At 40.8% G+C, this 26,844-nt stretch overlaps 1 protein-coding gene across 2 annotated transcripts; it reads right to left on the bottom strand.

The window, feature by feature from the left end:
- Window positions 1-7,452: 7,452 nt before the first annotated feature.
- Window positions 7,453-25,441, bottom strand: LOC119143440 (granulocyte-macrophage colony-stimulating factor receptor subunit alpha-like). Of its 2 annotated transcripts, XM_037377720.1 has the most exons (12): window positions 24,794-25,441; window positions 23,928-24,143; window positions 23,620-23,753; window positions 18,651-18,774; window positions 17,243-17,372; window positions 16,976-17,151; window positions 15,461-15,600; window positions 11,857-11,895; window positions 10,734-10,863; window positions 10,210-10,306; window positions 9,311-9,392; window positions 7,453-7,832 (listed from the first exon to the last, which is right to left on the bottom strand). In XM_037377720.1, exons 2-12 carry the CDS (start codon window positions 24,010-24,012, stop codon window positions 7,758-7,760), a joined length of 1,212 nt encoding a protein of 403 aa, XP_037233617.1. In that variant the 5' UTR covers window positions 24,013-24,143; window positions 24,794-25,441; the 3' UTR covers window positions 7,453-7,757. The 2 variants fall into 2 exon arrangements, with proteins under 2 accessions (XP_037233617.1, XP_037233618.1); XM_037377721.1 differs by lacking the exons at window positions 18,651-18,774; window positions 23,620-23,753 and having other exon boundaries at window positions 24,794-25,439.
- Window positions 25,442-26,844: the final 1,403 nt, after the last annotated feature.

Below are 26,844 nucleotides of genomic sequence, written 5' to 3'. Positions count from 1 at the left end.
TTCTCTGAACCAAAATTGGGTGGGGTTTTTTTTGGGTTTGGTTTGTTGGTTTTTTGTTTTGCTAGTGTATGTACTCAGATTCACCAACAGCAAATCACTTCACAGACATTGCAAATTGTAGATGCCTTTGATTTTCAGTCCACGCTGCTCAGTCTTGCCCACCCTTACTTGGTGATTTCTGCCAGAAGAGCATGTTAATAATATATTTTCCATTTAAAAACCTTGAGGTTATGGATAAAAAATCTAGATAGGTGAGTCATACTGAAGACAAAGCATACGTGAGGCAGCAGCTCAGCTGCAGAATTTGGTGTCTGGAACGACCTACCTAGCACTGACTCAGTTCTTGCCAGCTTTTTTGGTACCTTGGGAACAGGACTGGCATGTCTCAAATCTTCCACTCACTAAAGGATTTGATTTGCTTACTTTATGTAGCCTAAAAAGAGCACAGTGATTACATATGTCAGTGTGGTTTTAAATGGCCTATTCATCAAATATGCTCTGCTTGTGTACCTCCAGCCACCACAGTGACTGCTTGCTACCAGCTTGCGTAACTTCTCCACGGCTCCATCCTCCTGTGCCACACATACTTATGATACAAAATGTGTGTCAGCATGCCTGATTAATTTTGATGAAGGGATTTGCACCTTGTTGTGATGGCATGTTTGGTAAGGTTCTGGATGACCTGATGGTGATCTTACAGTGTCATCTGACCAGTACCTTCAAGCTACCCAAACAGTGGCTGAAGTAGTTTTAACTGATCCATTTTAAACTCTAGTCTGGATTAATTCATCAAGGCTCTGTGTGCACCAGCTGATGCAGCCACTCTTCCCCTTTTCTCAGGGTCTGGCTGCCTGTGTTCCCTTGCTGGGTGATGTGGATGGTGCTGGCTGGGCAGGTTGGTCCTGCTGGCCCCACGGCTGCCCTCAGGTCCTGGGGACCAGCTTCCTTCAGGACATACGAAAACTTTTGTGTTTCCCTTCAAAAAGCCCCACCCTCTTCTGGGAGCAGGCATCTCAACAGCTTGTGAACTGCCACAGTCTACAGCCTGGTGTTTATGATAAGTCAGCAATGATTTCGGTTTTGTTTAATATGCCGTTCTGTGGTTTATTCCAGTTCTGTAGTGGCAATATGAGTGGCTGAGACTCCCCCTGGAGCAGTCAGGAGTGGGCAGAGACCTCTCCAGTTGTCCAAAACAGCCCCTTCCAGCACCAGACCTCTTGGTCCTCAGGTGTTGCGTGGTCTGCTGGGATCTGTTGCAGGTGGTGTTCCACACCATTGATGTCAATATCATTAGGCAATTCATGAATAGTTTGTCATAAATGAAGGACAGAAAATTCACTCTACGTGGTCTGAAAAATCTGTCTCAGTTTAGCATAAACATTTGCAGCATTAGGAGGAGGTCTTAGAAAAAACACCGGGCTGACAAAAGCTTCAGAAATGTTACCAACCTTTCATAAAAAGCAGTAGATTGGAACAATTGTGTTCACATCCTTCAAGAAGCTGTCAAATGTTGAATGAAGCTGTTTTGTAACAGACTAACAAGGGCTGCTGTAATGCTCAAGAGTTCTGAGAAATGCGTAATACTATTTTTCAAAACACTGTTTTTGAAAAAGCTATTTTAAAAATGTTATAATTTTTACCTTTTCCTCTTCTGGGAAATGCAAATTCAAGTGAATAGTGGAGGATTTCAGGGTTCCTTTCAGACTATTCCTTCAGCCTGTCTGGGTCCCTCTGGATGTCATCTCTTCACCCCAATTTGGTGTTGCCTGCGAACATGATGACAATGCACTCTTATCACTTCCTCCAGGTCATCGATAAAGAAGTTAAACCTGATAGGTCCCAGTGGTAGCCCACTTTTCACAGGCATTTACCCTTGGTAAAGTTATACCAACTGTTCCCAGTGACCTTCTTCTCCTTAATGTGCCCAGAAATGTGGTCCAAGAGGACTCATGCCATGAGTTTTGCACGTTGATAGTCCTGCAGTTCTCTGGGTAGAACTTCTGGCGTGTTTTTCATGAGTGTAACACTTTTCCTGAAAAAGTTGAGTACATGATCCCTTTCCAGGAGAAAACAGGAAACAAATGAGTTTGTTTAGCTTCTATTTAACAAGACCATAATGCCGTCTCTGGAGTGTCTCGATAATATCTTTGATACACTTTCCTATTTCCTTCCTTACAGAGATCCAATGGTTGGTTCATAGCTCATGGCAAGGTTTTGGTGGATTAAAGCCAAACTGCTTTGCTCTGGCAATTTTGCCCAAGAGGAAAGATATTGTGAAAGGTTGTATAAACTAGTGTAATCTCGTATAACTCCATCGGATTGTGAGCATTTCAACTCTGGCCACTTCTTCATACTGAGAGAAATACAAAGACAGTTTACATGTGTGTCCAGCATGAACTCAGCCTCATTAAGAAGTTGGCCTTGTTGTTCTGATCTGCTGTAAAAACCTTCTCAGGTAAGTCTTTGACCAAAAGACAATCATTAACTTTCCAAAGGCAGTAGGTATGCCAAAAGCAGCTTGCATCCAGCTACAGTAGAAGCTGGACAGTGTGAGGGATGGCTCCTGGCTGCACTGGTCACTGGAAGACCTCCCAGTGCTGGAACATGTCCAGGAACGACTATTCCCAGCATTGGTTTGGCCAGGATTTGCAAGCAACGTCCTGAACAACTCCTGGATATAGTCCAGGGGTTAGTCCAACTCAGGGCTAATTTCTAAAGTCAGTTTGCATGTGTCCACCTTGTTTAGAGGTTTCATAAAGTGTATCTGGACTCTTACATGGCAATTTGCTTCAGTGCAAGAAAATAGTTCTGGGAGTATTTAGTCTAATAATCAGATGTCTAATACCATTATAAAACTAGTCTAACAATCAAATAGCTATGTTCAAATGTCTGAGCCTTTTGAGTTCTCAAGCAAAAAGCCTTTTTACATCAATGCATAAACCTGATACGAGAGTGATTCCTCACCCAATTATGAAAAACAATGTCAGACCCCCCAAAATCTGAATCTCAGAGACTAAAACAGGCAGCAAGGTATATGACTTATTAAAATCAATGGGTCTGCTCAGAGGATAAAATTCTTTCTCTTGGGAATTAAAAGTGCTCAAAGGCTAATTCTGTTAACGGAGGAAATTGCTGAGCTTTTTCTCTTTGAGTTTTAAGAAGTCATGGTAAGCATCCAGCACTACATTATCAGGAAAGAACAAATAGATGCCAAACCAGCCAATCATCCAAACTGGGGAGTCAGTTGATAAGACTCTTTTGGTATCACTCCAGGTCAAGGCTGAGCCTTATATGGAATTAGACTTCAACCAAAGACAGAAGTTTTGTCTGTGCTCTGCTATTACCTGCTCAAATTCTGACCTCCTTACTGGAATACGCCTCTTTCCCAAAGAGAGGAGCCCAGAAATCAAATTATACCAGTAAAATAGAGTTTATTGCTGTGCTGGTCAAGGGTACCTGGAGCCACCCCAGGAGGTGAGGGTATTTGCCTTTAGTCTTCTGTGCTGACCTCATAGTCTCTACTGACTACTGAGCTCTTACAAGCGTTGGTGTTGCCTGCCCATTGCTACACTTCATAGGGGATGCAGAAATTCATTTCTTGCTAAGTGCTGATAAATATTACCTAATTTTCTTCTGTATAGATCTTTCTGCAAAAATATTACCCAATATTCCTTGCTTCTGCAAATGCAGTGATATGAACCCCAAGCATTGCATCTGGAGCCACTATCGCAGTATATGATCAGGGCAGGACTATGCCTGCTCCAGTATCTCCCCACACAGTTAAATCAAATGTTGAAATGTATTCTTTGGGCCTCATTCATAATACAAACAGAACAAATAGTAGGGGTTTTAGCCTCTGTAGAAAGAAAAATCTCCCTGATTCTGGCTTAGCAAAGTAAAAACGTGAGGGAGGCTGTACAAAATAAGAAGGCATTTCTCAAGATGTTGTTGGAGCCCTATCCAAAGAAGGAAAACAGAAAAGCATGTGAATTCTGACAGGATAAATACAAAAGCACAGTAAGTAAGTTAAAAAAGTTTTTTGTGGAACAACCTGCAAAAGGAATAACCAAAATCTAATAATACATCATTTCCCAAAAAAGGGAGGTTTTAAGAAACCACTGAGAAAATAGGTGATTGAGGTACAGTAAAAGATTTGTAAAGGATGTAAGGGGACAACAGAAAGTATCAGTAAGCATTTGGTACTACAGGTGACCTCAAGAATGTTGTCATACTGGGACTTTACTTCAAGAGGAGTACGAGGGAAGATCACACTCAAAATGAAGTGCCAGTCAAAGAGGTTAAAGAAAAAAATCTGCATTGCATTGTTAGACCAGGAGAAAAGTCTAAGTTGCCCTGAGATAAGAGGAGGATCCTCCCATGGATATATAGTTACAAGCAGTTTGAGATAACAGAAACGAAAGATGACTATGAAGAAGTTCAATAACCTGGTAAAAGAAAATGACTGAATGACAAATTGGCAGATGAAATATCAATTTCATGTACAATGTACAAAAATGTAAATTTGCACACATGAAGAAAAATCTTAACATGCTGAAGTCCTGGATTGTGTGGCTGGACATCTTATTCTGATATGGTATGACCTTTATGCCACTGTATATTGCTGTTGGTATACAATACGTTTCTGAATATTTTTCTGTCTGATCTAAAAATGCTTGACTTGGGAGGTTCCATCTTCTGAGCATGACAGAACTCCACCTGTCCTCTGGAACAAAGAAGACGCCACCAGCAGGACAGAATCTCTTCTGAAACCATTTATGCTGATAAATCACATCAACAGTTCAGTGTAGGGAACCAGCAAAGCAAGAATGTAAAGAAACCCAGCAATCTAGCATTGGAAAGAGTAACCACTTTTGAGTTATTAGAAGAACTGGGCCAGTGCTATTATGAAGAGAGGAGAATATTCAGGGCTGAAATGACAACAGTTTTCTAAGGTTTACTTAGAGAGATTGGCTGCAATCGTCAGCTAAATCTAACATTCAGCAGCAAAACCTCCCAAGCCTGACCCATTTAGATACTACCGCTCTAAGCAGAGAAAACAGGCAATAGGGCTTTTACAGTACCCTCCCCAACAACGCTAAAGCCAGGCCTCTCCTGCAGAACACAATCTCAAATTTGAAATATGTCACAGTAAACCTTCGGTCTCCCGTACTTCTAGGAAATGGCCTAACAGAGCCTCCATCAAGAACAGTATCTCAGAAGACAGGCCTATTCACATCTCTTTAGAAATTGTTCCCTTATGTTCATCACTTATCTGAAAAGGCTGTTGCTAGTCCTTTCAAAAGTGCTCCATCCATACAAATGAGTTTATGGCAAAGTAAGGCCATGTCAGACACCCATGACAAACTGAAATAGAAATATTTTAATGAAAACTTTGGATGGAGCTTTATAAGTTTTCTAGGAGAGAACCTGTAAGAACAGAGTTTGGGTATATACTTCCCATAGAAAATGAAACAGGAGGAAAAAGTTGGTCCAAATCTAATGTACCCGTCCTCCAAGATGAACCATTGCTATGTGCTCACGGGCCTGATCTTTCTCAAACAGAAATGTAAGTCTGTGTTTGTCTCAAAGTCTCAGCATTAAGGTAGCACTTTCCAGAGAACCCATGTAATTGTTTGTGCAGATATGATATTTATTTGTAAGTCTGAGAACCCTCAGTTCAGAAGAATCTAGGCCTCCTCAGACTGCTTTCTCCAGATGTCTCGTACTGGGAACTGTACAAGCTATTGGAAATATCCGGAACCTAAAAAGGACAAAAGTTCTCACCAGACCAGTCCCTTTGCCTTCTGATAATGATCTGCATAATTCTTGGTCTACAGTATCATTGGTTCAGAAGGTGAGAAACATGTTCCTATATCTATATAAAATGAGCATATTATCAAAATGGGTTATATTCCTCTACAATAAGAATACCTAAGCACCCTCTCTTGCTACTGCACCTCAGTTCTTTTTCCTTTGTACAAGAATCATAATTTATGATGCTTTCTGATCTTTTTTACCTCTCTTAAGGTCATTGAGTCCAACCTCCCACTTAAAGCAGAGCTAGCTTCTGTGTCAGATCCAGTTGCTTGTCCAACTGTGTTTTGAATATATCCAAGGATGGATATATTCAAGGATTCAAGGATTTGAATATATCAAGGATGGATACAGCCTCTCTGGACACCCATTCAACCACTCTTACCTGTAAATCATTCTTTTTCCTTATATCAAATTGGCATTTCTCTTGCTGCAACTTGTGACTGTTCTTTCTCATCCTCACACTGTTAAACTTCCAGATGAGTTTGTTCTGTCTTCTCTACATACATTGGAAGACAGCAATAGATCCCCTTAGCTTTCATTCTCCAGGCTGAAAAATTCCAGTTCCTTCAGACCCCCATAATCATCTTGCTGCCCTGCTTCTGAACTTACCCAGTTTGTCAATGTCTTTCTTGGACTAGGAGGCAGAAATCTGGACATGGGACTGCACGTGCAGACTCATGAGTGCTGAGGAGAGGGAATAATCACTGCCCTTGACCTGCTGGTCCACTCCTTCCAGTATAGCCTAGTATGTGGATAGTTTCTATAAGGAAGCATGTCTGATTTGTGTTAGTTTGTTTCCCACCAGGACCTCAGAGCCTTTTCTACAGACCTATCAGTCAGTCATTCCCTAGGATACATAGTTTTTCCCATGTAATTGGCTTTGCATTTGCTTCAGGAGGTTCCTATCAACCCATTTCTTCAGCCTGTCAAAAGCCCTCTGAATAGCAGGGCTCCCTTCCTGTAACATTAGGCAGTGCCCTCGGTTTGCTGTCACCCACAGTCCTGCTAAGGCTGCCTTTCATCCCACTGACCGTTACTGTTATCACTAAACACTCTGAGTCTCAGCATTGATCCCTGAGGAGTGTCGCTCATGACCAGTCACTGCATTCAACAGCCTGGCCTGTTTTTCTAGTACCTTGTCCTAACCCTGTGGCTCTGAAAACTTAGTGCTCAGCTCGATAGTAAAGACCTCTACTTGAATGAAAGAATACAGGGATTAACTGAGTCATGCACTCAATATTTTAGAATACTGAAGTGGTAGAAAGGCAAGTAAGCAGCAAGAACATAAAGAGCTAGGTACTAACAGAAGTAAATTCTGGGCTGATATCAAGTTTATGGTGGCTGATCTCTTAACTTACAAGTAATGCACTTAGGCTTTAGGATTAGTTAGGGTTTTAGACATACTCCTGTCCTTTGAGATTCCTGTTGATTACAGGCCATCACTCGATGTGTCAGCCTGTTTTCAATCCCATTCTCAATTTCTTAGTTGCCCGTGTGTACTTTAAGAGATCTGAGGAAACTTCAGGTGTGAATAGACCCATTCTTGACAGTATAACAATAGCGTTCATACACCATCGATTTTTTTTAAAAAAAATTTATTCATCTCAATACATTCATTCTTATTCTTTTTAATGTAAGACAAACCCATTGTTTTTCCTTAAACAAATTAAAATGTACCTAAAACTTCTCAATGGAAATATTTCAATCATATTCACCAAATGGAAGATATCCGATCAGGAAAAGTTACCCAAACAGTTAAAGTTAGCCAAAATTAAAAGAAAATATAATGGCATTTTAAAAAATTACATGTGAGGTATCATTCTTTCTTGGCTGCATTTCTGTTTTTGCCAAAAGGAGGAGGAAAGTGATTCCAGGCTTTCCACAGGAATATAAAGTTGCCTGAGCTACAAAATGCACTTTAAAATTCCTCAGTTTCTTTGTTATTTCACTACATCAGAAACTAATATTATCTCTTCATTTTCAGATGTTATTGTCTGAATTTTGCTCTCCATCAGCTGAAGGGAGAATAAAAACTTCCATTAGTTTTATACATGTTAGGTTAGCATATACTTATGCGTAATATTGAGAGTTTTTCAACTTTTGTTACATATTTTATAGAGATATTTTGCTGCTTTTTTTCTTAGCTGATAACCTTTCCTTAGCTGGACATAACAGTGAAATTTCAGCAACTTTGTAATGCTGTCATGGACAGGGAGGACGTGTTTTTCTCCAGTGCACCACACAGGTTACCCCAGATCATCGCAAATGAATTCACTCTCTACAACTACCTGGCAGGAGGTTGTAGCGAGGTGTGTGTGGGTCTCTTCTCCCAGGTAACAAGTGATATGACAAGAGGAAATGGCCTCAAGTTGCACCAGGGGAGGTTTAGATTGAATATTAGGAAAAATTTCTTCACTGAAAGGGTTGTCAAGCATTGGAACAGGCTGCCCAGGGAAGTGGTAGAGTCACCATCCTTGGAGGTATTTAAAAAGGTGTTTAGATGTGGCACTTAGGGACATGGATTAGTGGCGGACTTGGCAGTGCTGGGTTAAAGGTCTTTTCCAACCTAAGCAATTCTATAATTCTATGAATTCATACAAAAGGATTAACTTCACTAAGGTATGAAAGTAGATGAATACACATTGGCCTGAAGTTTAGGTAATTGAACAGAGCATGAGAAATTACTGGACGTAACATGATCAGCTGCTGGACAGGAAAAGGGTGCAAGTGAGCTGCTGGTCCTTATGCTGGTCTGGTCAAATGCTCTGTGTGACTACTGCAGTATGTCCTGTTACCTTATAAAACCCTATTTTGAACTGTTTTCTGTGTCACCCTGTTTTCTATCCTGTGTGTGTGTCTTGTTAGCAAACTTCCTTGAAGCTGGACTAGTGGATGAGTAGGAGAGACCTGCACCTGGAGACACCCAAGGTAAGAGATGGTAACCTAGTGGGGAGAACCAGCATGTGAACGTAGAGATCAGTTGTGAGGAACTTGCAAATTTATGGTTGTTGTGAATTAAGTGAATGAGTGTGTACACACGTCTCACTGGCAAATTTCAGCCCTGCTCAGCTGGAGGGGAGCAGGAGGACTGGCATGTCTGTGACCCTATTTATGTGACTGCTGCTGGTGTTGAAGTGGCATTGGTAAAGGCACCTGTGGTGGCATTTGTAGCTGGTTGCATTAGTGTCCTCTGTGTGTGTTGTACATGTGTGTGCCTCATGTTGGGAAAATGCACAGCCTTTGCTGCTGTCTGGACCTACCAATGGGAGCATCAGTCCCTGCACCTGTGAGACTGGGATGGGAGAAACTCCCTGGTTCTGGAAGAGCACTACATTTACTTCCCTTAAAAAACTTGCCTGCTGATTTTTCTCTTGTTATTCCTCAAAATATGGCAGTTATCCTCTGTGTTAAGTTCCTTATAATTTAAGAAATACCTGCAGTAGAGTCTTATATACTTTTCACATAACTAATGTAAAATAGAAAGAGAACATACCTCTGGATTTGTATCAGGCAGTCCATTAAATGCATTTTTTGGCCCTGGGATTTGTGGAAATGCTGCTTCCCAACAGCTAGTCCTGGAGATCAAGAGGGATGAAGTAGAAAAGAAGAATTAAGTAAGCGTCATGTGTCAAAACAATTGCACCCTTGAACCAGCTCTTGTCTTCCACTGCCAGCATAGAAAAGAAATGAAAAATATGCATGATCTCAACACAGAATGAACACATATCAAGAAAAAAATAAGAATTTGGATGGTAATAGTTTCATTTTTGGTTAAGGATTCACTAGTTGTTATTTTCTTCTTTGAAAGGAAAAGGAATTTGTCCTGCTCTTTAAGTCACTACAACCAGTGACAAGTGGGTGTAAAAATTTTAACAAGTTGGAGGAACAGTATCTTCTCTGAATTACTGTCTATTTCTATACAAAGTGCGTGTAATGGCAGAATATCCATTTTCTTTCTCTTTTGCTTACATGTTTTATTTCAAGAAGCAAGCTGCTTAGCTTATGTGCTTTCAGATACTTTCATTTTGCTAGAACTATTCTAGTAAACGTTGCAAAATCTTTATAGGTAAGTACAGTCAACCTGAGTGTTGCATAGACAGTCTAGATGGCAAATATTCTGAGCAGCTGTACTGTTAATATAAGTAATAGCATGTAATTGCTTTCCTTGCCATGTTGACAGAAGGGACCCTTGAAAAAGTTGTGTGGATCAGCTAGGGAGGCACTTTGGGCATGAAGATTATAGTACTTGCCTCAGGATCACTCATTTGGATTGATTTCTACTACAGTGTGAGTGAAAACATTTTATACAGAGACACCTCTACTTTATTTAAGAACTGCAGCTATATTTCACACAACCACAAAAAATAAAATAAATGCAAAAATTAAGTTTACCTTTTGCAGAGCAAAATTGTGATGATTGCCATTAAGAGTGTCACAGCTGCTACCACAAGTAAAATCCATACTGAAGAAGAAATAATTTCTTCATTTACTGAAAGAGAAAAGTCATAAAGTATTATTGTTAATGAAGATGAATAGATGCACAGCTGTGTCAAACGTCTGCGCTGGTGACTGACTGATGAATGTCAGTCTGAAAGGTTTCGCTTGGTATAAAAATCAACTCTTTAGCACCTTAGCTGCAATGTCTACTGGAATGGACCAGCACTGAGCCTGTTTGTCCATCTCCTGCAGTAAGCAGGTGTCACTTCATCTGCAAATGTAACTTTTTGTATTTATTTCCAATGTTGGAGTGTAAAGACATTTATTAAGTCTCTTCTTCCTCTTCTTTGTAGTGTGGAGTGAAACAAAATGTTAGCCGATCCTTTATATATCTGTGTGTCCATCAGTATGCAGCATTGTGCGAGGCAGACTGGACATCGCTGTGGGGAGAGTAGCCCGAGGCATGGATTTGTTCTTACCAAACTCAACGGGTGCACTCCACTCCCCCCAGGTTGGGCTCACGAGGCAGGTACTGCCAGCTGCTCTCATTTTCAAGAGGTACTTCTTTCTTGCATTGGATCTATGCAATATGTGACTACTTCCCCCTTCCTAAAAACAAAGCAAAACTGAGTTGTTTTTCTTTGTTATATGTCTAGGTGTTGACAATATTCAAGTGTCGTTTACCAGTGAAACTTCTACGAGGCTATGGGAGCATTGCTTGTAAAAGTAGACTGCTGTTCCAGAGCAAAAAATAAACATATTCACGTTCTTTATGTATAAAAACGTATGCATCTGTGTATCTAAAAAAAACCCCTGTCAGTAAACTTTTTAAATTTAGAAGTTTTTAGTCTTTTACCTCATATCCTGTAACTTCTTATGATATAGTTTGATTTACTGACAATTTCCCTCAGCACACTGACAGACACAGAAAAATATCTTGAATTGTCTCATTTCATTACTGCTAGGATTGAGTGATTTGAGGAGTAAACTGTATGCACCTCACCTTCCTCAGTGTTTGCGTTACGACTTTTCAGGAATAGCATAACTATCCAGCCAAATCTACTGAAAAATAAGTAGAGGACTGCAATACTTAGCGTTACTAGAATTTGCTGAAATGTATTTGCTCTTGGAGACTTTCAGGATAGAGGTGGGATGTGCAAGCTGCACAGGTTAGAAGGAGGTGCAGCATACCTGGAGGGTAGCCTCCATCCCAAAGTGATTTTGTAGTCTTTGTTTTTCATAAACAAAATTATATTCCTAGAAGATGATTCCTCTTTGTCTCTTTTCTCTGCTGTCAGCGATGTGTAACTTCAAATTCTGTTCCAAATAGTTGAGGGGGAGAGTGGACAATATAATAAAAAAACGGAAGGTTTTTCAAAATACTTGCAAAATAGTAATAGAGTTCTGCCCTTGAATGTATAATAAATAACATGTCATGATGATTTAGGAATTTGACCCATTAATGGAATTTCTAAATAAGGATCTCATAAAGCATAGGGCATTGAACACATACTGATTTAAAGGCATTGGCATACTATTTACTTTCCACAAATGACTATGAAAATAACATGTATTGCTGATTAATAGGACAAGCAGACTTACTTGTATAGAAGCGTATATGGGTTTTCCCTCAGGATTATCCTGTAAATTGAGAAAATAAACATGATTCTTTTGGTTGCTTGTTTTGTGTTTACATAATAAGTCATTTTTATTTACTGTCCCCTTTTCTGCATTACTCTTTCTTATCTACTTAACAGTTTGTTCAGAAGAACTAGTAGTTTATCTACCGTTTAGTATCTAATATGTAATTAATCTCAAAGGCCAAGTTTACATAGTAACTAATTCTTCTAAGGAAAAGTATTTGTTTTCCTTACCACCAGAGCTGAGAAATAAATTTTATTCCAGATTGGTGACTAAACTGAAGTACAAGGAAACCAGACCTGAATGAAAACTGTAACTTTATTCTTACACACACTGAGAAAAAACTAAATTGTGAAATAAACTTTTTTAGTTTACATCTACTGTTTATATTTTACAATAGATGTCTCTATATTTAATTGCAAATTCTGTGTTAATATTGTTTCCTTTTTCCTCAGATGAAAATATTCAGGACTGACATGGATTCACAGATATTTTAAGCTGCCCTCCAGCTAGATACAGTAAAGTTCACTCATGTCTTCTGAATAGCCTTAATGACTGCAATGTAATGCAGTGACCACACACAACTAATGACTGTGGACTGTATCAACTCCATTAGCCTGCCAGAGTTATGCAATTTTTTAATTATTTTGAATTTTGTATTACTCAATTTTAAACCAAAAAGAACTTTATCCAAACTTGTTTTATGAAACAACTGCATGCATGCTCATGTGGCACCTGAACCTGAATTTGCAAAGCATGTTGTTGTACAGGACAGCTTCTAGAATCTGTAAACAAGCTAGGTTAAGCACAGGAATCCATCTAGGAGGAAGTGCAACAATATAGTCTCCCTTTTTTTGTGTTTATGCTGAAATAATACATGAGAAATCAAAACAATGAGTCATGAATGATTTCAGAAAGTGGAGTCCAGAAGGACAGGTGGTCTTTTGCAAATTCTGGAGGAACACATGTGTGAAAAGGCACTGCGTTTCAAAAAAAAATGAAGGAGACAGTGTGTGTGATAATTAAAAAGAGACTCCCTGCTGCAGGGGATGGTGGCACCAATCTTCTCACCTGACCTGAAGGAGGAGGTCTGCTGCTTGCCTGGGGCCAGGACCCCGGATGCTGCAGGACTGCCAGACTTGTCTGGCCATTGAGCTATTGACCCTTCCTGCTCTCCTGTGTGGGCACCAATGATATGGCTGGGGTAACCAGGATGGTCTCGAGGGTGGTTGCAGAGAGCTGGGAGGACGGTGAAGGGCAGGAAGCCCAGATGGTGTCTCCTCAGGCCTTTCAGTGAGAGGGAAAGGCTTGAGCAGAACTGCAGTCATCCAGCAGGTCAACTCCTGTCTGAGAGGCTGGTGTCATAGCCAGGGCTTTGGCTTCTATGACCTTGGGACCCTTTTTGAGAAACAGGGACTACTGAGCAGGAGTGGGATGCATCTCACCAAGCGGGGTGAGAGTGTCCTTGCAAATAGGCTTGCTAATCTTGTGCTCTGTGTAAAGGAGTGCCTTGAATACATAGAGCTCTGTCTTCGGAGAAATCATGAATCAGTAAGGGAGCTTGTGAGGTAGTCATCAGAGGACCGACCAACACAGGTGACAATGTAGTAGGTGTTTGTTCCATATCTCTCTATCAAGAGAAGGAAGCTGATGAGACCCTCTTCAGACAGCTTGAGAAAGCCTCACAGCCACAGGCCTTGGTACTCAAGGGAAACTGCCCCAGAGGGCAAAGCTGCCACTTGATCTACAAGGATAGCCTCCTCAGAGCACAAGAATAGTCCATTCTGGTGTGCAAAAAATCGATCAAGTGTGCCAGGTGAGCATGGCAAGACATGAAAGTTGAGTCTGAGCTCAGAAACAAAAAGGAAGTATGCTGAAGGTAGAAGGAGGGATTTAGGAAGTATGCAAAGACATCATCTGCACATGTAGGAATGGAGTCAGGAAAGACAAAGCTCAGCTGGAGTTAAGGCTGGTGAGGGAGGTGAACACAAGAAAGGTTTTTATGAGTGCACTGGCAGCAAAAGGGAGGTTAAGGAGAATGCAGGCCTGTTGGGACATTGGAAAGGCTGAGGTATTTGGTTCCTATTTAGCTCAGTTTTCACTGTTAAGGTTTGTCCTCGGGTTTCCCAGACATCCTGATCTATAAAGCCTTAACTTAAAACATCACTGGAGAAGAAACCAAGAGCCTCAACAAATTTAATTTATTGGTGTCAGACATGAAAAAATGTGATTGAAATTATGTTACTCATGGTATTACCTTTTTGTTTTTGTTTGCTTCCAATCCAAGTAATTTCCAATTGTGAAAATAAAGTTTAAAGGCTGACTAATACAATATATGTTGGTCATAGTGTATTAGTAAAACAATACAAGTTTATACCTGGCAGTAGTAATGCAATAAATTTTACAACACTGTAGTTGCTGGATCTTGACGTGAAAATTGCTAATAATTATTACAAAAATCCTAGGCAATTCAGGCTGTATGTGAATTGAATATTCTTTGTAAACTGAATATTAGTCGTATTAGAAGACATTAAGAAGTATGTATTACTTTACTGCGATGCACTTTGATTCCAATGTCACACAGAGCTTTCTAGAAGCTTTCTTTGCTGCAACGGCCAAGGGATTCAGAGAAGTAATCCAGTTTTGTATCAGTTAGGTGGGCTTGCAAGAAAACTTATCCATGAAATAGCAAGCCCGACCTAGACTACGCTCCCGATAGCAGCAATCTAGGGAATGCCCTCAGTCAGCCACTAGGCGGCCAAGTCTGGTTGTAAAACAGGCAGCTTTTTCCTTTGTTGTCACTGTCTGCCACCTTGTGGTCATTGGACGCAATTCTGCCAGAGGTCGAGCGGAGCACAGCAATCTCACTTCTTTCCTATGGCTGCAAAAAGACTTGTAAAGCCAAGGTCCGAATTGGACTTTCAGTCGTTTAAATAATTCTTTCAGCAATCTGTGATTACTCTGCCTTTCTGCGTTCTCTCACATTTATTTACCTTTTATTGAACATTATACAGCTTCAATTTTTGGACCAACAGGTGTGTTGCTTATATAAGATGTCTGGATGAGCTATTTACATTTCATATATAGCAAAATTTCATTCACGTTGATCAACTCATACTTGTTAAGTGGATGCACATTTCTCCATTGGGTATTTACAGCCCAGCTCTGCCCTTTCACAGAGCAGCAGTCGCTGGAAGGTCTCTTAATCCTGGACAGATCTAACAGGTCTTAGTGAAAGAAGGGCCTTTTCTGAGTTTTGCCACAGCCAAAGCTGTAATATGTTGAAATCCTGATTAACCACACTTCTCCCCTTAGTTCCACACAGTCACAGTCACCGTCATCCAGTGTATCTCCAGCAATACCTCACCCGGGGAACAAGGATAAAAAAAAATGGTGCAATATGGCATAACAGGGTGCTTGAAAGGCACAGCCACAAAGGAGTATGGTGCTATCTATGAAGAAGGGTAACCATACAAGAGGGCCTGACTTTTATCTTTAATCATGCATATTGGTAAATGCAAACACATGTACTAATGTTAAATGTAGGTGAAGAAATACCTCTTACCTTATACTTTATGTTGATTTCATATTTAAAACACTTGTCTTGGTTAGAGTGATTTATTTGGGGTCGTTGCCACTGGATTATGCAATCATTTTTAATTTCATCACAATTGACAGTGATATTTGATGGAGGCATGAGATTTTCTGAAATTATATAACCAAGAATTCAAATAATTTAAATCACTTGATCTCTTTTTGCTTTGATAAAAGAGAGTGCAACTGCAAGTAACATCTCTATGAAGAAAGATATTATTTTGTATCTATTTTTCTTAGCAACTCTGTTAGAAATAATCAAAAGACCAAAGTTCTTTAAAACTTTTCCTCGGGATCAGAAAAATACAGGGACTAAGCCAGGGAACGTGACTTAGGAGCATACAAAGATACAAGTTCCATCCATTTACTAGACTAAGAAGGTAGAGTCCTGTCTTCTTTTATAAGGCTGCTTCTACTGCAGAAGAACAAGCTGATGCTCACCCTAATGTAAGAAATCCAAAGATCATTTATTTCTTCAGGCCTCCTCACATGATGCTTTTGTGACATGAAAGTGTTACTTGCTTGGTGTTGTGAACTATGCACTTTATTCCCTCTTTCCACAAAATTATCCATACACTTATGAGAAAGATGCTTCAGCTTTAAGAATCTAGCCAACTCCTTCACGTATCTTCCCTCATTTCATAGATGTGAGCAAAAAGATGAGGACCTTTACATTTTCATCATTGCCAAGGACTTGATTATTGTAACAGCAGAGGATAGTTACTTATGACAGAAAGGGTAATAAAAGATTGACGGGAAAGCTTAGTTTCATCTATACTATTTTACATCAATCTTTAGAGACAGGTATGGCTTATTTCTGATGGGCTATTTAGTCAAAGAACAGTCTTGTTTCACCTTGAGTTGACGCTCGGTAGAGTTGATGCTCAAGAAGGAAGCTCAATTCCTCCTTATAGAAAGAATGAAGCCTTGTTTGACCATCTTTTTGGAGACAATACCAAAATCAGTGGAACTTTGCCAAAAAGGCTTTGCTACAGTAGAAGTAATTGCACAGGATGCTTCCAAGCAGAGCGCCGCATGTGAAAGAGCATAGGAAAAAATGGGGCATTTTGTACGTATATCGATTTCTTTAATGAAGGGTATGGTGTTGGCATATGCTGTCCCCACTGGCAATGAGAAGCAATCATGCTCAGATGAACTTTTGAAAAGTCTCCTCTGTTGAAAGGTCTTTGGCCCTTATTGGAAGGTTAGCAGGGGGAAGTACAATTTCTTAAGTCCTGGGGACCTTTCTGGAGGAAAACCTAAACCCAATAAGGGTAGTTTGCTAAAGAATATAAGGAAAGCTGTAGCTGTGAGCTTTCTTTTTTAATTTCCCTCATTGCCCTTTTGCTTGGGGAATAGGTTTTCTTGAAGAGGCCACAGTCTTATTTTGACCACTGAGACAGGGCACTTAGTTCCTTCTCAAGGATAAATGCTCTACTACCCTCATAAAATAATGAAAATAAAGCAGAAAAAAAATTTTACTTACCAATTTCATACAATTGAACGTACTCATCATAGAATTGGATCAGGGAGTCCTTGCTAGACCCGTTCACCAGGAAATAAGCTTTATTTACATCTATCCTCACATTTTGGAATCTACATCCCGTGTTTCTGCCATTTTCATCTCTAATGTAAAGCTCACATTCCATTGCATCATCATACCTGTAGACAGCAAGGTATTTTAGTTAGACATGGGCAGCGTGACGTGTTGAATGAGAACTCAGACTTCCCTAGCTCAAGCAGATCTACTTACCTCGAGTTCTGCCAGTAGAGGAAGTACTGAGTGTCTTCTGGAGCATCCCTGCCTGCCTGCCACGTGCAGTTCATGAGGGAAATGTTATAAATCACACAGGAGAAGTTTTCAATGGCTGACCCATTTATGCCTGCAAACACAGGAATGTCCGTGATGAGGAAAAATCATGTGACTTGATCCAGGCTGGAGGATCTTGGTACATGCTTAGATATGTTAGACAGCTGCGACTGCAGCTGGTTATTGCTTGGGTTAGGAATTACTTGCTTCATTTTAGGCAGTAACAATGGAAGATATTTTCACTGACAGATTCAATGAGTAATTTGTCATGGATAAATCCTCCAAAGATATGATAGCTGCATCTGATAAAGTAAGTCTCAGGGGAGCCTACACTGCTCTAGTACAGGCTGACAGCTGAAGTGCCTACCCCTGTGCTTTCAATTGTTCCTGTTCAAAAGGAGACTGGTGCCACGATGCCACAAAGCAAAACAGTCACCTATCATCCTTCTATACCCTGCCATAGCATTTCTATTTGAAGGATGTTCTTCAGTGCCCTGTCAAATGAGTGGATAGCATGAGGAGGATCCCTGTGGACTCCAGAGAAGGACAGAAAGGGAAGTGCAGAGTTGTGAACTTTTTCAAGACCTCAGGGAGGTGTAAATGTAAACTTGTGAGGTGTTTGGACTCTGCAGTGATACCTTCTTCCACCTGGGATTGACATGAGGAATCTTCTGATCACAAATATTTCAATTTACTTCTTAACCCCCAGCCTCAAGAAAACCCAATAAGGAAACTAAACATACACTTTAAAAGGAAGGATGATTTATCCATCCTTTTATAAAGAGTTATCAAGTATTTTGAGCTTGATGAGGCAGGAAGCAGTGCTGTTTAGTACATGCCAACTCCATGTTGCTTAAATGAGCAGATCTTGTACTTCTTTCTCTTAACAGTCTTATATATATTACCCCCTCATACAAAGAGGAGTAAAGGTTCTCAGACCTTCCATTGTTGTGGATGGGACACTGCAAAGGTTTGGGCATTACATCATGAGATATGCGGTGACAAAATTCAAGATGTCACAGATTTCTCAGTGAAGAATTTCAAAACTACAGCCACAACTGTGTTTCACTTGAATTTTTAAAGACATTCAAATGCAGTCAATAAAATATTAGCATGAACAGTTAAAAGAGAATTAGTAATTAAAAAGATGGCACCAAGTAAGGTGGCAACTGCAGACTGAAAAATTGCTGAGCTAGTTGTAGGAAACTCCTTTTCTTATCATAAGGCTGTGAACAAGAAACTGTTCATCCTAGAGGAAACAAATAAATTAAGGGATGAATGGTTTCAGTTTTTCTTTTACCCCCAGGCCATTGGAAGTAGGCAAATCCTTTCCCAAAGTCTAGCATATTACCTTGAGGAATATATCTGCATACGGTTGAGTATGTGCCATTCATGTTCACAGCTGTGACAGAAAAGCTTGCTCCATTGTGCAGAGGAGGTGCTATATTTCCAAATGTGCACTTCATGTCCTCTGCCTGAAAAATGTCATGCAGAAGGTTTACTTTTTAGTTTTTCATCTATTGGTTTACACAGTGCTGCTCCCTGTAGAAACTGCTTTAGCTTGTGCTTGATTTGTAACAGTGGGACCACTGTGAAGTGAGTAATGTAGGTACTGATGTCTTCCCAGGTTTGAGAACTCTTTTCCCAGAAGCTTTGGGTGATGAACTTCCACCACTGTAAGGTGAAGAGTTCAGTGCTTCCCTCCAGAAAATCTCATGGAAATGTTAGGAATAGCAGTTCCTCCCCTCCTTCTACCCATAGTCCACCAAATCAGTTGAACTGCTTCAAAATAGAGCGTATGTGGTTTCATAAGGGTCAACAGATGGCTGTAAAATGCTTTGTACTCGTTTGAAAGACAAAGTGAGATACCTCACAAATGAATGCCTAGGCAAGGAGCTGGCTTGAGATTCATCTCCATGTACATTAGTTTTCTAAAAACTAGCATCTAAGTCATGTAGGTGCCTTGTCTATGCAGTGATGAATGAAGACACCAACAGTGGAATATAAGATGCATGGGATACACTGCCTTCAGAGCTTAGAGGACTATAACTTCCATGCTTAGATAGTTGAAATGAGGATGATGTGAATCTACTCAATTCTGTGATTACTTGAACAGGCGGTATAAATGCATGAAGTTATCACAGGAGTCCCCACATGTCAGAATTTTCTAGATACTGCCTACAGAAACATTAATGTTTACCATAGATGTAGTATACATCTTGCTTGACACAGTAGTGTAGTGTAAAATGCTCGCTCGCTCTCTATTTATGCGAAATAGAGTGTCAAAACCAATACCTTCCTTTTACAGTTCCTGCTCCTGAAACAACTTCATTTTGGACAGAACCTACCCAGTCAGATGCACAAGAAATATTTGCCAAATGGGTGGAGACAACTTTGAACTCTACAGGAAGAAAATTTAGCTAAGGCAGAAGTGATACATGTACAGGGATAATCCCAAGAGGACAGCTTCATGACTTGCTTCAAACTATCTGTGCAGTTTGTAAAGGCCAGTGAAAAAGAAAACTATTTTGGGTAAAAAACATAGTAGCTGCAAAACAGGAAATGCTTAGCTTGCTGTCTTCTCTTCATAGGTATGGAAAACAGACTAAATCAGAAGCAGAATTTGTCTTTTCATAAAGTTATGACATTTCTCAAGTAATCCATTTACACAAGATCTGAGTTCTAGATCTCCTGTCTGTAATCAAAAGTTTGGATCTGAATTGGTGCTGAAGTTTGGGTCTGGAATTTGTCAAGGAATGTGAAAAATAGTAATAAGAGCTTCTACTGGTGCATTGGTCAGAAAAGAAAGATTAAAGAAAGTGTACTGTCCCTCATAAATAAGACAAGGAGGACTAGTGACAACTGACATGGAGAAGGCTGAGGAACTCCATAAGTTTTTGCCTTAGTGTTCACTGGCAACCACTCTTCCCACATGTCTCAAGTCCCCGAATCTCAAGGCAGGGACTGGGGGAATGAAGTTCTTTCCATCATAAGAAAGATCATGTTTGAGACCACCTGAAGAACCTGAACATACAGAAGTCCATGGGATCCAACAAGATGCTTCCTACAGTCCTGAGAGAATTAGCTGATGTAGTTGTTAAGTCACTCCATCATATTTAAAAAGTCATGGCAGTCAGATGAAGTACCGGTGGCTGGAGAAAAGTGAATATCACACCCATTTTTACAAATGGTCATAAGGAAGATCCTGGGAACTACTGACCAGTCAGCTTCACCTCCATGCCTGGTAGTCATGCAACAGATCCTCCATGAGGTTATGTTGAAGCATACAGAGAACAGGGAGGTGATCAGAGACAGCCAACATGGCATCGCTAAGGTCAAGTTCTGCCTGAGTAAGCTAATTCTCCTCTTCAATGGAGGACTGCATTAGGGTAAGAGCAACATATATCATCTACCTGGATTTCAGTAAGATCTTTGGCATGGTCCCACACAGCATTCTTGCCTCTGAAATGGACAGGTGTGGGTTTGACAATTGGGCTGCTAGATGATAAGGAACTGGCTGGATATGCACATCCAAAGATTTACAGTTGTCAATGGCTTGCTGTCCATGTGGAAACCAGTAACAAGTGGTGTCCCTCAGGGGTCTGTACTGGGAGCAGTACTATTTGACATCTTCATCAGTGGCATAGACAGTGGGATAGAGTGCGCCCTCAGCACGTTTGTAGATGGCACCAAGCTGAGTGGGGCAGCTGATTTGCTGGAGAAACAGGGCTAAAAGTCCATTGGCTGAATTTGGTTCAAATCTGCAAGTACCACTAGGTGTCCTCAGACTATAGAATCAGCTGATTTTGCCCAAAGCCCTGCGTTTCCTTTGATTGTGGCATACAGTAAAAGCTATTTGTTTTCCTAATTAATAAGACACTTTGAGATTGTAGCAAGGGGATTTGTTTAAGACTTTTACTCCTATTGTGGCCTTTAGAATAAAAGGGGAAATGGCAGGCAACTGCACCTGATGATATGGTGACCTCACGTGGTAAGGAAAGTATAAGCAGAAGTTTGCAAGGTATAGATTTGCCCATAACACGGCAGAGCTCCAAACATCTATTATTATCTCGATATATAGGGCTATCTAGTAGGTACACTAGACAGCTCTGTCGTGGATATTACACTGCCTGGAAGCTGAAATATAGCTCAGCCATTCACTGTGTGGCTGGAACATCTCATTGGTCCTGAAGTTTGCTTTGATTTCAGCTTCCAAGAAGTAATTTTTCACCCCGTTTCCTTTACTTTCCTGATTAAGCTTGCTTGTCTGTGATCCTAGGCTACCATCATGTGGCCACTTCGAGAATCTCCCCAAATAACAGAAACAAAGACCGATGAATCGGCCCAGAAAGCAGCAAGGTACTACCTGTGTACAAAATGAAGGCCACATTAGCTTTCAGAGGGCTTAATTTCGCTTGATTGCACTCAGTCATCCCTTACACAGATGTTATGCCTTTTCATTTGTGCTTGTTTTGTTCTTCTTTAATACTTCTCCCTCCAAATACTGACAAAACATATCATAATTTCAGAAAAAAAAGGTGTACTTTTTTCTCTAAGTAGCAGCATTGGGCCACTCAATGCATTAAACTCAAAGATACAGGTTTAACTATGCTGGGCATTTCTGCCCACACATTCCAAATAGAGTTTCAAATCATTCCTATATAAAACCCTTTTGTAAGGCCCTTGATATCATCCCCCACAATATTCTTGCCTCTTGACTGAACAGATACTGAAAGAGAGAGAGCATTGGACAGATGGACTGCTAGATGATAAGGAACTGGCTGGATATGCACATCCAAAGATTTACAGTTGTCCATGGCTTGCTGTCCACCTGGAAACCGGTAACAAGTGGTGTCCCTCGGGGGTCTGTACTGGGAGCAGTACTATTTGACATCTTCATCAATGGCATAGACAGTGGGATAGAGCGCGCCCTCAGCACGTTTGTAGATGGCACCAAGCTGAGTGGGGCAGCTGATTTGCTGGAGGGAAGGGACACCATCCAGAGGGACACTGACAGGCTGGAGGAACAGGCCCATGCAAACCTCATGAAATTCAACAAGGCCAAGTGCAACGTCCTGCACCTGGGTTGGGGCAGTCCCCTGTACCAATACAGGCTGGGGGATGAACGGGTTGAGAGCAGCCCTGCAGGGAGGAACTTAAGGATACTGGCAGGCAAAAAATTGGGCATGAGCCGGCAACGTGCACTCACAGCCCAGAAATCCAGTCACCTCCTGGGCTGCATAAGCAGAAGTGTGGCCAGCAGGTCAAGGAAGGTGATTCTCCCCCTCTACCCTACTCTCATGAGACCCCACGTGAGGTACTGCGTCCGGCTCTGGGGTTCGCAGTACAAGACAGACCAAGACCTGTTTGAGGGGTTCCAGAGGAGGGCCACAAGAGTGGTCAGAAGGCTGGAACCTCTCTCCTCTGAAGGGAGGCTGAGAGAGTTAGGGTGGTTCAGCCTGGAGACGAGCAGGCTCTGAGGAGACACTGTTGTGGCCTTTCAATGCATAAAGGGAGCTTCTAAGGAAGACCGAGAGACACTTCTTACCAGGGTCTGTAGTGACAGGGCAAAGGGCACTGGTTTTAAACTGAAAGAGAGTCGATTTAGATTGGACATAAGGAAGACATTTTTTATGATGAAGGTGGTGGGGCACTGGCACAGGTTGGCCAGAGAAGTTGTGTGTGCCCCATCATTAGAAGTGTTCAAGGTCAGGTTGGATGTGTCTTTGAGCAACCTGCTCTACTGAAAGATGTCCCTGTTCATGGCAAGGGGGTTGAACTAGATCTTTCATTTTTTTTACCACCCAAACCATTTTATGACTGCATGAACCTGCCTGCCCCTCAAAAACCACTCCAGAAATATTTTGTCTTTACAGGCTTCTGTGTCCTAGCAGTCAGCCCTGAACAAGCATATCATTGCATCTCCAATGCCCCTGAATGCTTATGTCTTGTTTTTAGGTAAGTCAGTAAGGAGCCGTGTATCTAATTAAATCTGTCCTTTGTACTTAAAAAATTCTTTTCTGAACATCTATACATGCCTCTCACAAAAGTTCCTCTGAAACCAGGAAAAGAGGCAATTTTACACTTCAGTCTCATCAAGGCACTGATTCCACGAAGACCTCTGAAGGTGAGTTTCACAAGAACAGCCAGAGAGGTTGGGTATGCCTCAGTACCATGACAGGTCTCAACAAATCTAGAAAACACTGCTAAAACACAATCTTGTTCTTAACATGGATACTTTTTTCAGTTACTGGAGGATATGAAAGAAAAAGAAGAAAGTGTAATGATGTGTCTTTTAAAACTTTACATAGCAAATTTACCATTACAGTCATGGAAAAATCTCCTGCAGTCACTGAACACCAGTCCTCAGTGAAATTCATGCTGCTCATCCAATTCAGTTCCATTTTCCACTGATCCAGCATCAAGTTTCTGATAGGTGAGTCTGGCATTTCCACTGCAAGTGTCACATAACAGGATCAGTAAGGTGCAGGACTGAGTCCCAGATTTTTGGGTGCAGAGGTTACTACCTAGCACATCTAAGACAAGGAAAATTAAGCACAGCAACCCCTAATGAGAAGCACATTACACTTCACTTCAGAGGATTGCCCTATGGAAGTGTTCTACTCACAGTCTGTGCAGTGCCAGCCAGCACACAACTGGGTGATCAGCAGCATCCACTGGGTCATGGAGATGAGTGCACGAGGAGCCACCATCTCTTCCTTCTTGGAGAGAGAGAACAGTGAAACTTGCTTGAGGTGAAGGATGCCAGTGTGAACCACTCTACCCTGAATTTGTGTAGTCTGACTTGCTCGTATGTCTGCTTCTACACCATCTGACCATGTTTCTGTTTTGATGGGAGGCAAGATTAGACAGGCTTCTCAAGCAGTCACAAAAATGTTCAAATAAACAGTAACAAAGTAAAAGAAGTTGCCCTTTTCTGTAACGAAAAAATTTGTGTGATGATTTGTAAAGCTCATGATCTCAAGAGCACTTCATAAAACTTACATACATGCGTTTGGCAACTGCTACTTTAAGGTCTAAAGTTTATTTATCTGTCTGCTATATACAAAAGTTAGGATGAATAGACTTCAAGGGGGTGGGTAAACAGCTGCAAATAGAAAGTATCAAAATGGGTCACAGCGTTATCAATCAGTCCAAGTTACCCAATGGTGAATACAGTAAGTTTGGTGAAGGTATTAGTTTATGTACTTTCAAGAAAGTTTTTGAGTACATACTTGTGGATCTAGGAGTGGTGTCCAACTTCTACAAATCCAGTACCAAACCCAGTAAGAAAATCAAAACTGTGACTAGGACCTTTCTTAGCAGACAGTAGGTACTTCATCTGCAAAAAACTTCTTTCAACTTAGCACCATTTATTGCTCTGACAGCTTTTTAGATTTTGCCTGGGACATCACCCCTCCAGCTCTGGACTTTCTAGAGTCTCAGTGAATACCTCAGCAAACAAAATAGTTGGAAAGATAAAGATGGACCTACCTTCATTTTCAGAATGTCTTTATCTGGTTTACCTTTCTATCATAGACTTCAGGCTCAGAGGAGATAGGAAGACTCAGATTTTAAGTGATAGCATGCCTATAAATAGGGCTGTTTCCCTTGCAGACTGTGTTTTGGGAACTGTCGTGCCATCGGAAGTGTTGCAAGATATGATGTTCATCACTTCCCTCCTGATTCTTACCAAATTAGAGTAATTGCACAGCTCTTGATTTCATAGAACAGGAACAAGCCGTTAGCTGGTTAAATTTTCCTTTCTGCTGTAGAGAGTCCACTGGTGCTTGAGAATCCAGCGAGTGCATAAAAAACTTTTATTTTACAGGTATTTCTCTCTAGCTCTAAATAATACTGAGCAGTACAAAGTATCTCTCAATACAAACCATCTCTGAGGGTTGGGAGCTGTGGGGGGCTCCCCATGGTGGGTCAGGGTGGGATCTGGCAGCCATGGCCCATCCCACCCCCAGCCAGGAGCAGCCAGGGGCACCAGGGGTGCTGACATGGGGTCCTGGGCCCTGGGCAGGGTGGGTGAGCCTTGGAGGGCTGGACAGGGATGCTCTGTGGGGGCACTCAGGAAGATGACAATGCAAATTGTGAAAGTTCCTTAAGCCTGTGGATAAAGATGACTTCAAATCTTGGATATGAAGTCTTCAAATAAGATATATCACTCTAGGGCCTGCTGCTGAGCATTTGATACCTTCTCTGGTCACAGCTGTGCATTTTCTGAAGGAAAGTGTTCTTCTCAATAGTACAAAGCATCAAAAGCTCCCTTATACCCTGAAAGGCTTTTCTTCATGGAATACGATGTAATTTACTTAATATGGAGATCTATAATCCTTGTGAAGTAATTTCATTTCTTCACATGTTGAAATTGAATCATCATTAGAAAACATGACATTTTTCAAACAGCAAGATATGTCAACATTTTCCTCTTGAAAACAGACAGATCTGTTCTGCTGGAATTAAAAACTTGTAGGAAAGAGAACCACCCATGTGATTCTCTACCACTGCCAGCCTACTATATTTGGAAAAAGTCATCTGCTGCCCAACGCGCTTCCAGGATGCTCCCTGATTCACCTTCATCAAAATCCCAAGGTCATTCCTACCCTTCTGCTTCTTTATTGACATATGGAGTGATATAACCATATCAGGAGTAATACATATACCAGCTATTCACACATAAAAAAGATATATAGTTATTTCAAAAAGGGAAAGTGAAAGATAATGCCATGCCAACTGTCTTCAGGGACAAAGAGGACTCACTCTCTAGAGACCCAGAAATGCTTAGGATCACGAGTATTTCTGCTTCCTAGATTCCTGCTAGAGTGTGAGATTGATGACTGATGGGCTATAAATGGACCATAATTTTCCACATTTATTCTCTTCTGTTGATTGTAAATGTGAATGATGTAAACTGAGTTGTTACTGAGACCAGGCAACATTCCAAAGTGGATCTCTGACCTGCTTTCTTCTCCGCAGCTCATACAATATAAAGAGAACAGGTGTAGCACAGCAAGTCTACTTATTGTATTAGTAACTTTCTGCCTGCAAAAGTATTTTCTACAAAAATAAAAACTGAACCAGCTTCATTTCTGCTTACATGCAGTACTACAAGCACAGAGCAAGACATGAACTGAAAAACAATGTATTGATGCACTGTGGTTGTGTTTATGCATTTTATCAAGTCTGTTAGTAACTTGGTATTGGTTGAGGAGATGAACAACTCACCTTGAGCATCCAGAACTTAAAAAGCTCGCCATTCCTAGAAACAGTAATCAAGAGAGAATCAACAGTCTGGTCTGGTCTTTTGTACTTTCAGAGGGAAAGGTCTAAGGCAATGGTAGCTTTATCATGACCAGTTAATTTGAGTTCACTTTCTTCATATGGTAGGAGAGAATAAAAATATGACAAAGTTTTTCTGAAGCATAGTTATGAAGCAAATAGTGGGAATGAGGAGCAAATAATAAAAGGTGGATATTCTACTAAAAAGCAAATCTAGTTATAGAAAAACTATTTGATAAGAATCACTATGACTACTC

The sequence above is a fragment of the Falco rusticolus genome, chromosome 2, assembly GCF_015220075.1.
Source record: "Falco rusticolus isolate bFalRus1 chromosome 2, bFalRus1.pri, whole genome shotgun sequence".
Lineage (NCBI taxonomy): Eukaryota > Metazoa > Chordata > Aves > Falconiformes > Falconidae > Falco > Falco rusticolus.
Note: the sequence above shows the minus strand (reverse complement) of the source record. Positions and strands in the feature narration are given on the sequence as shown.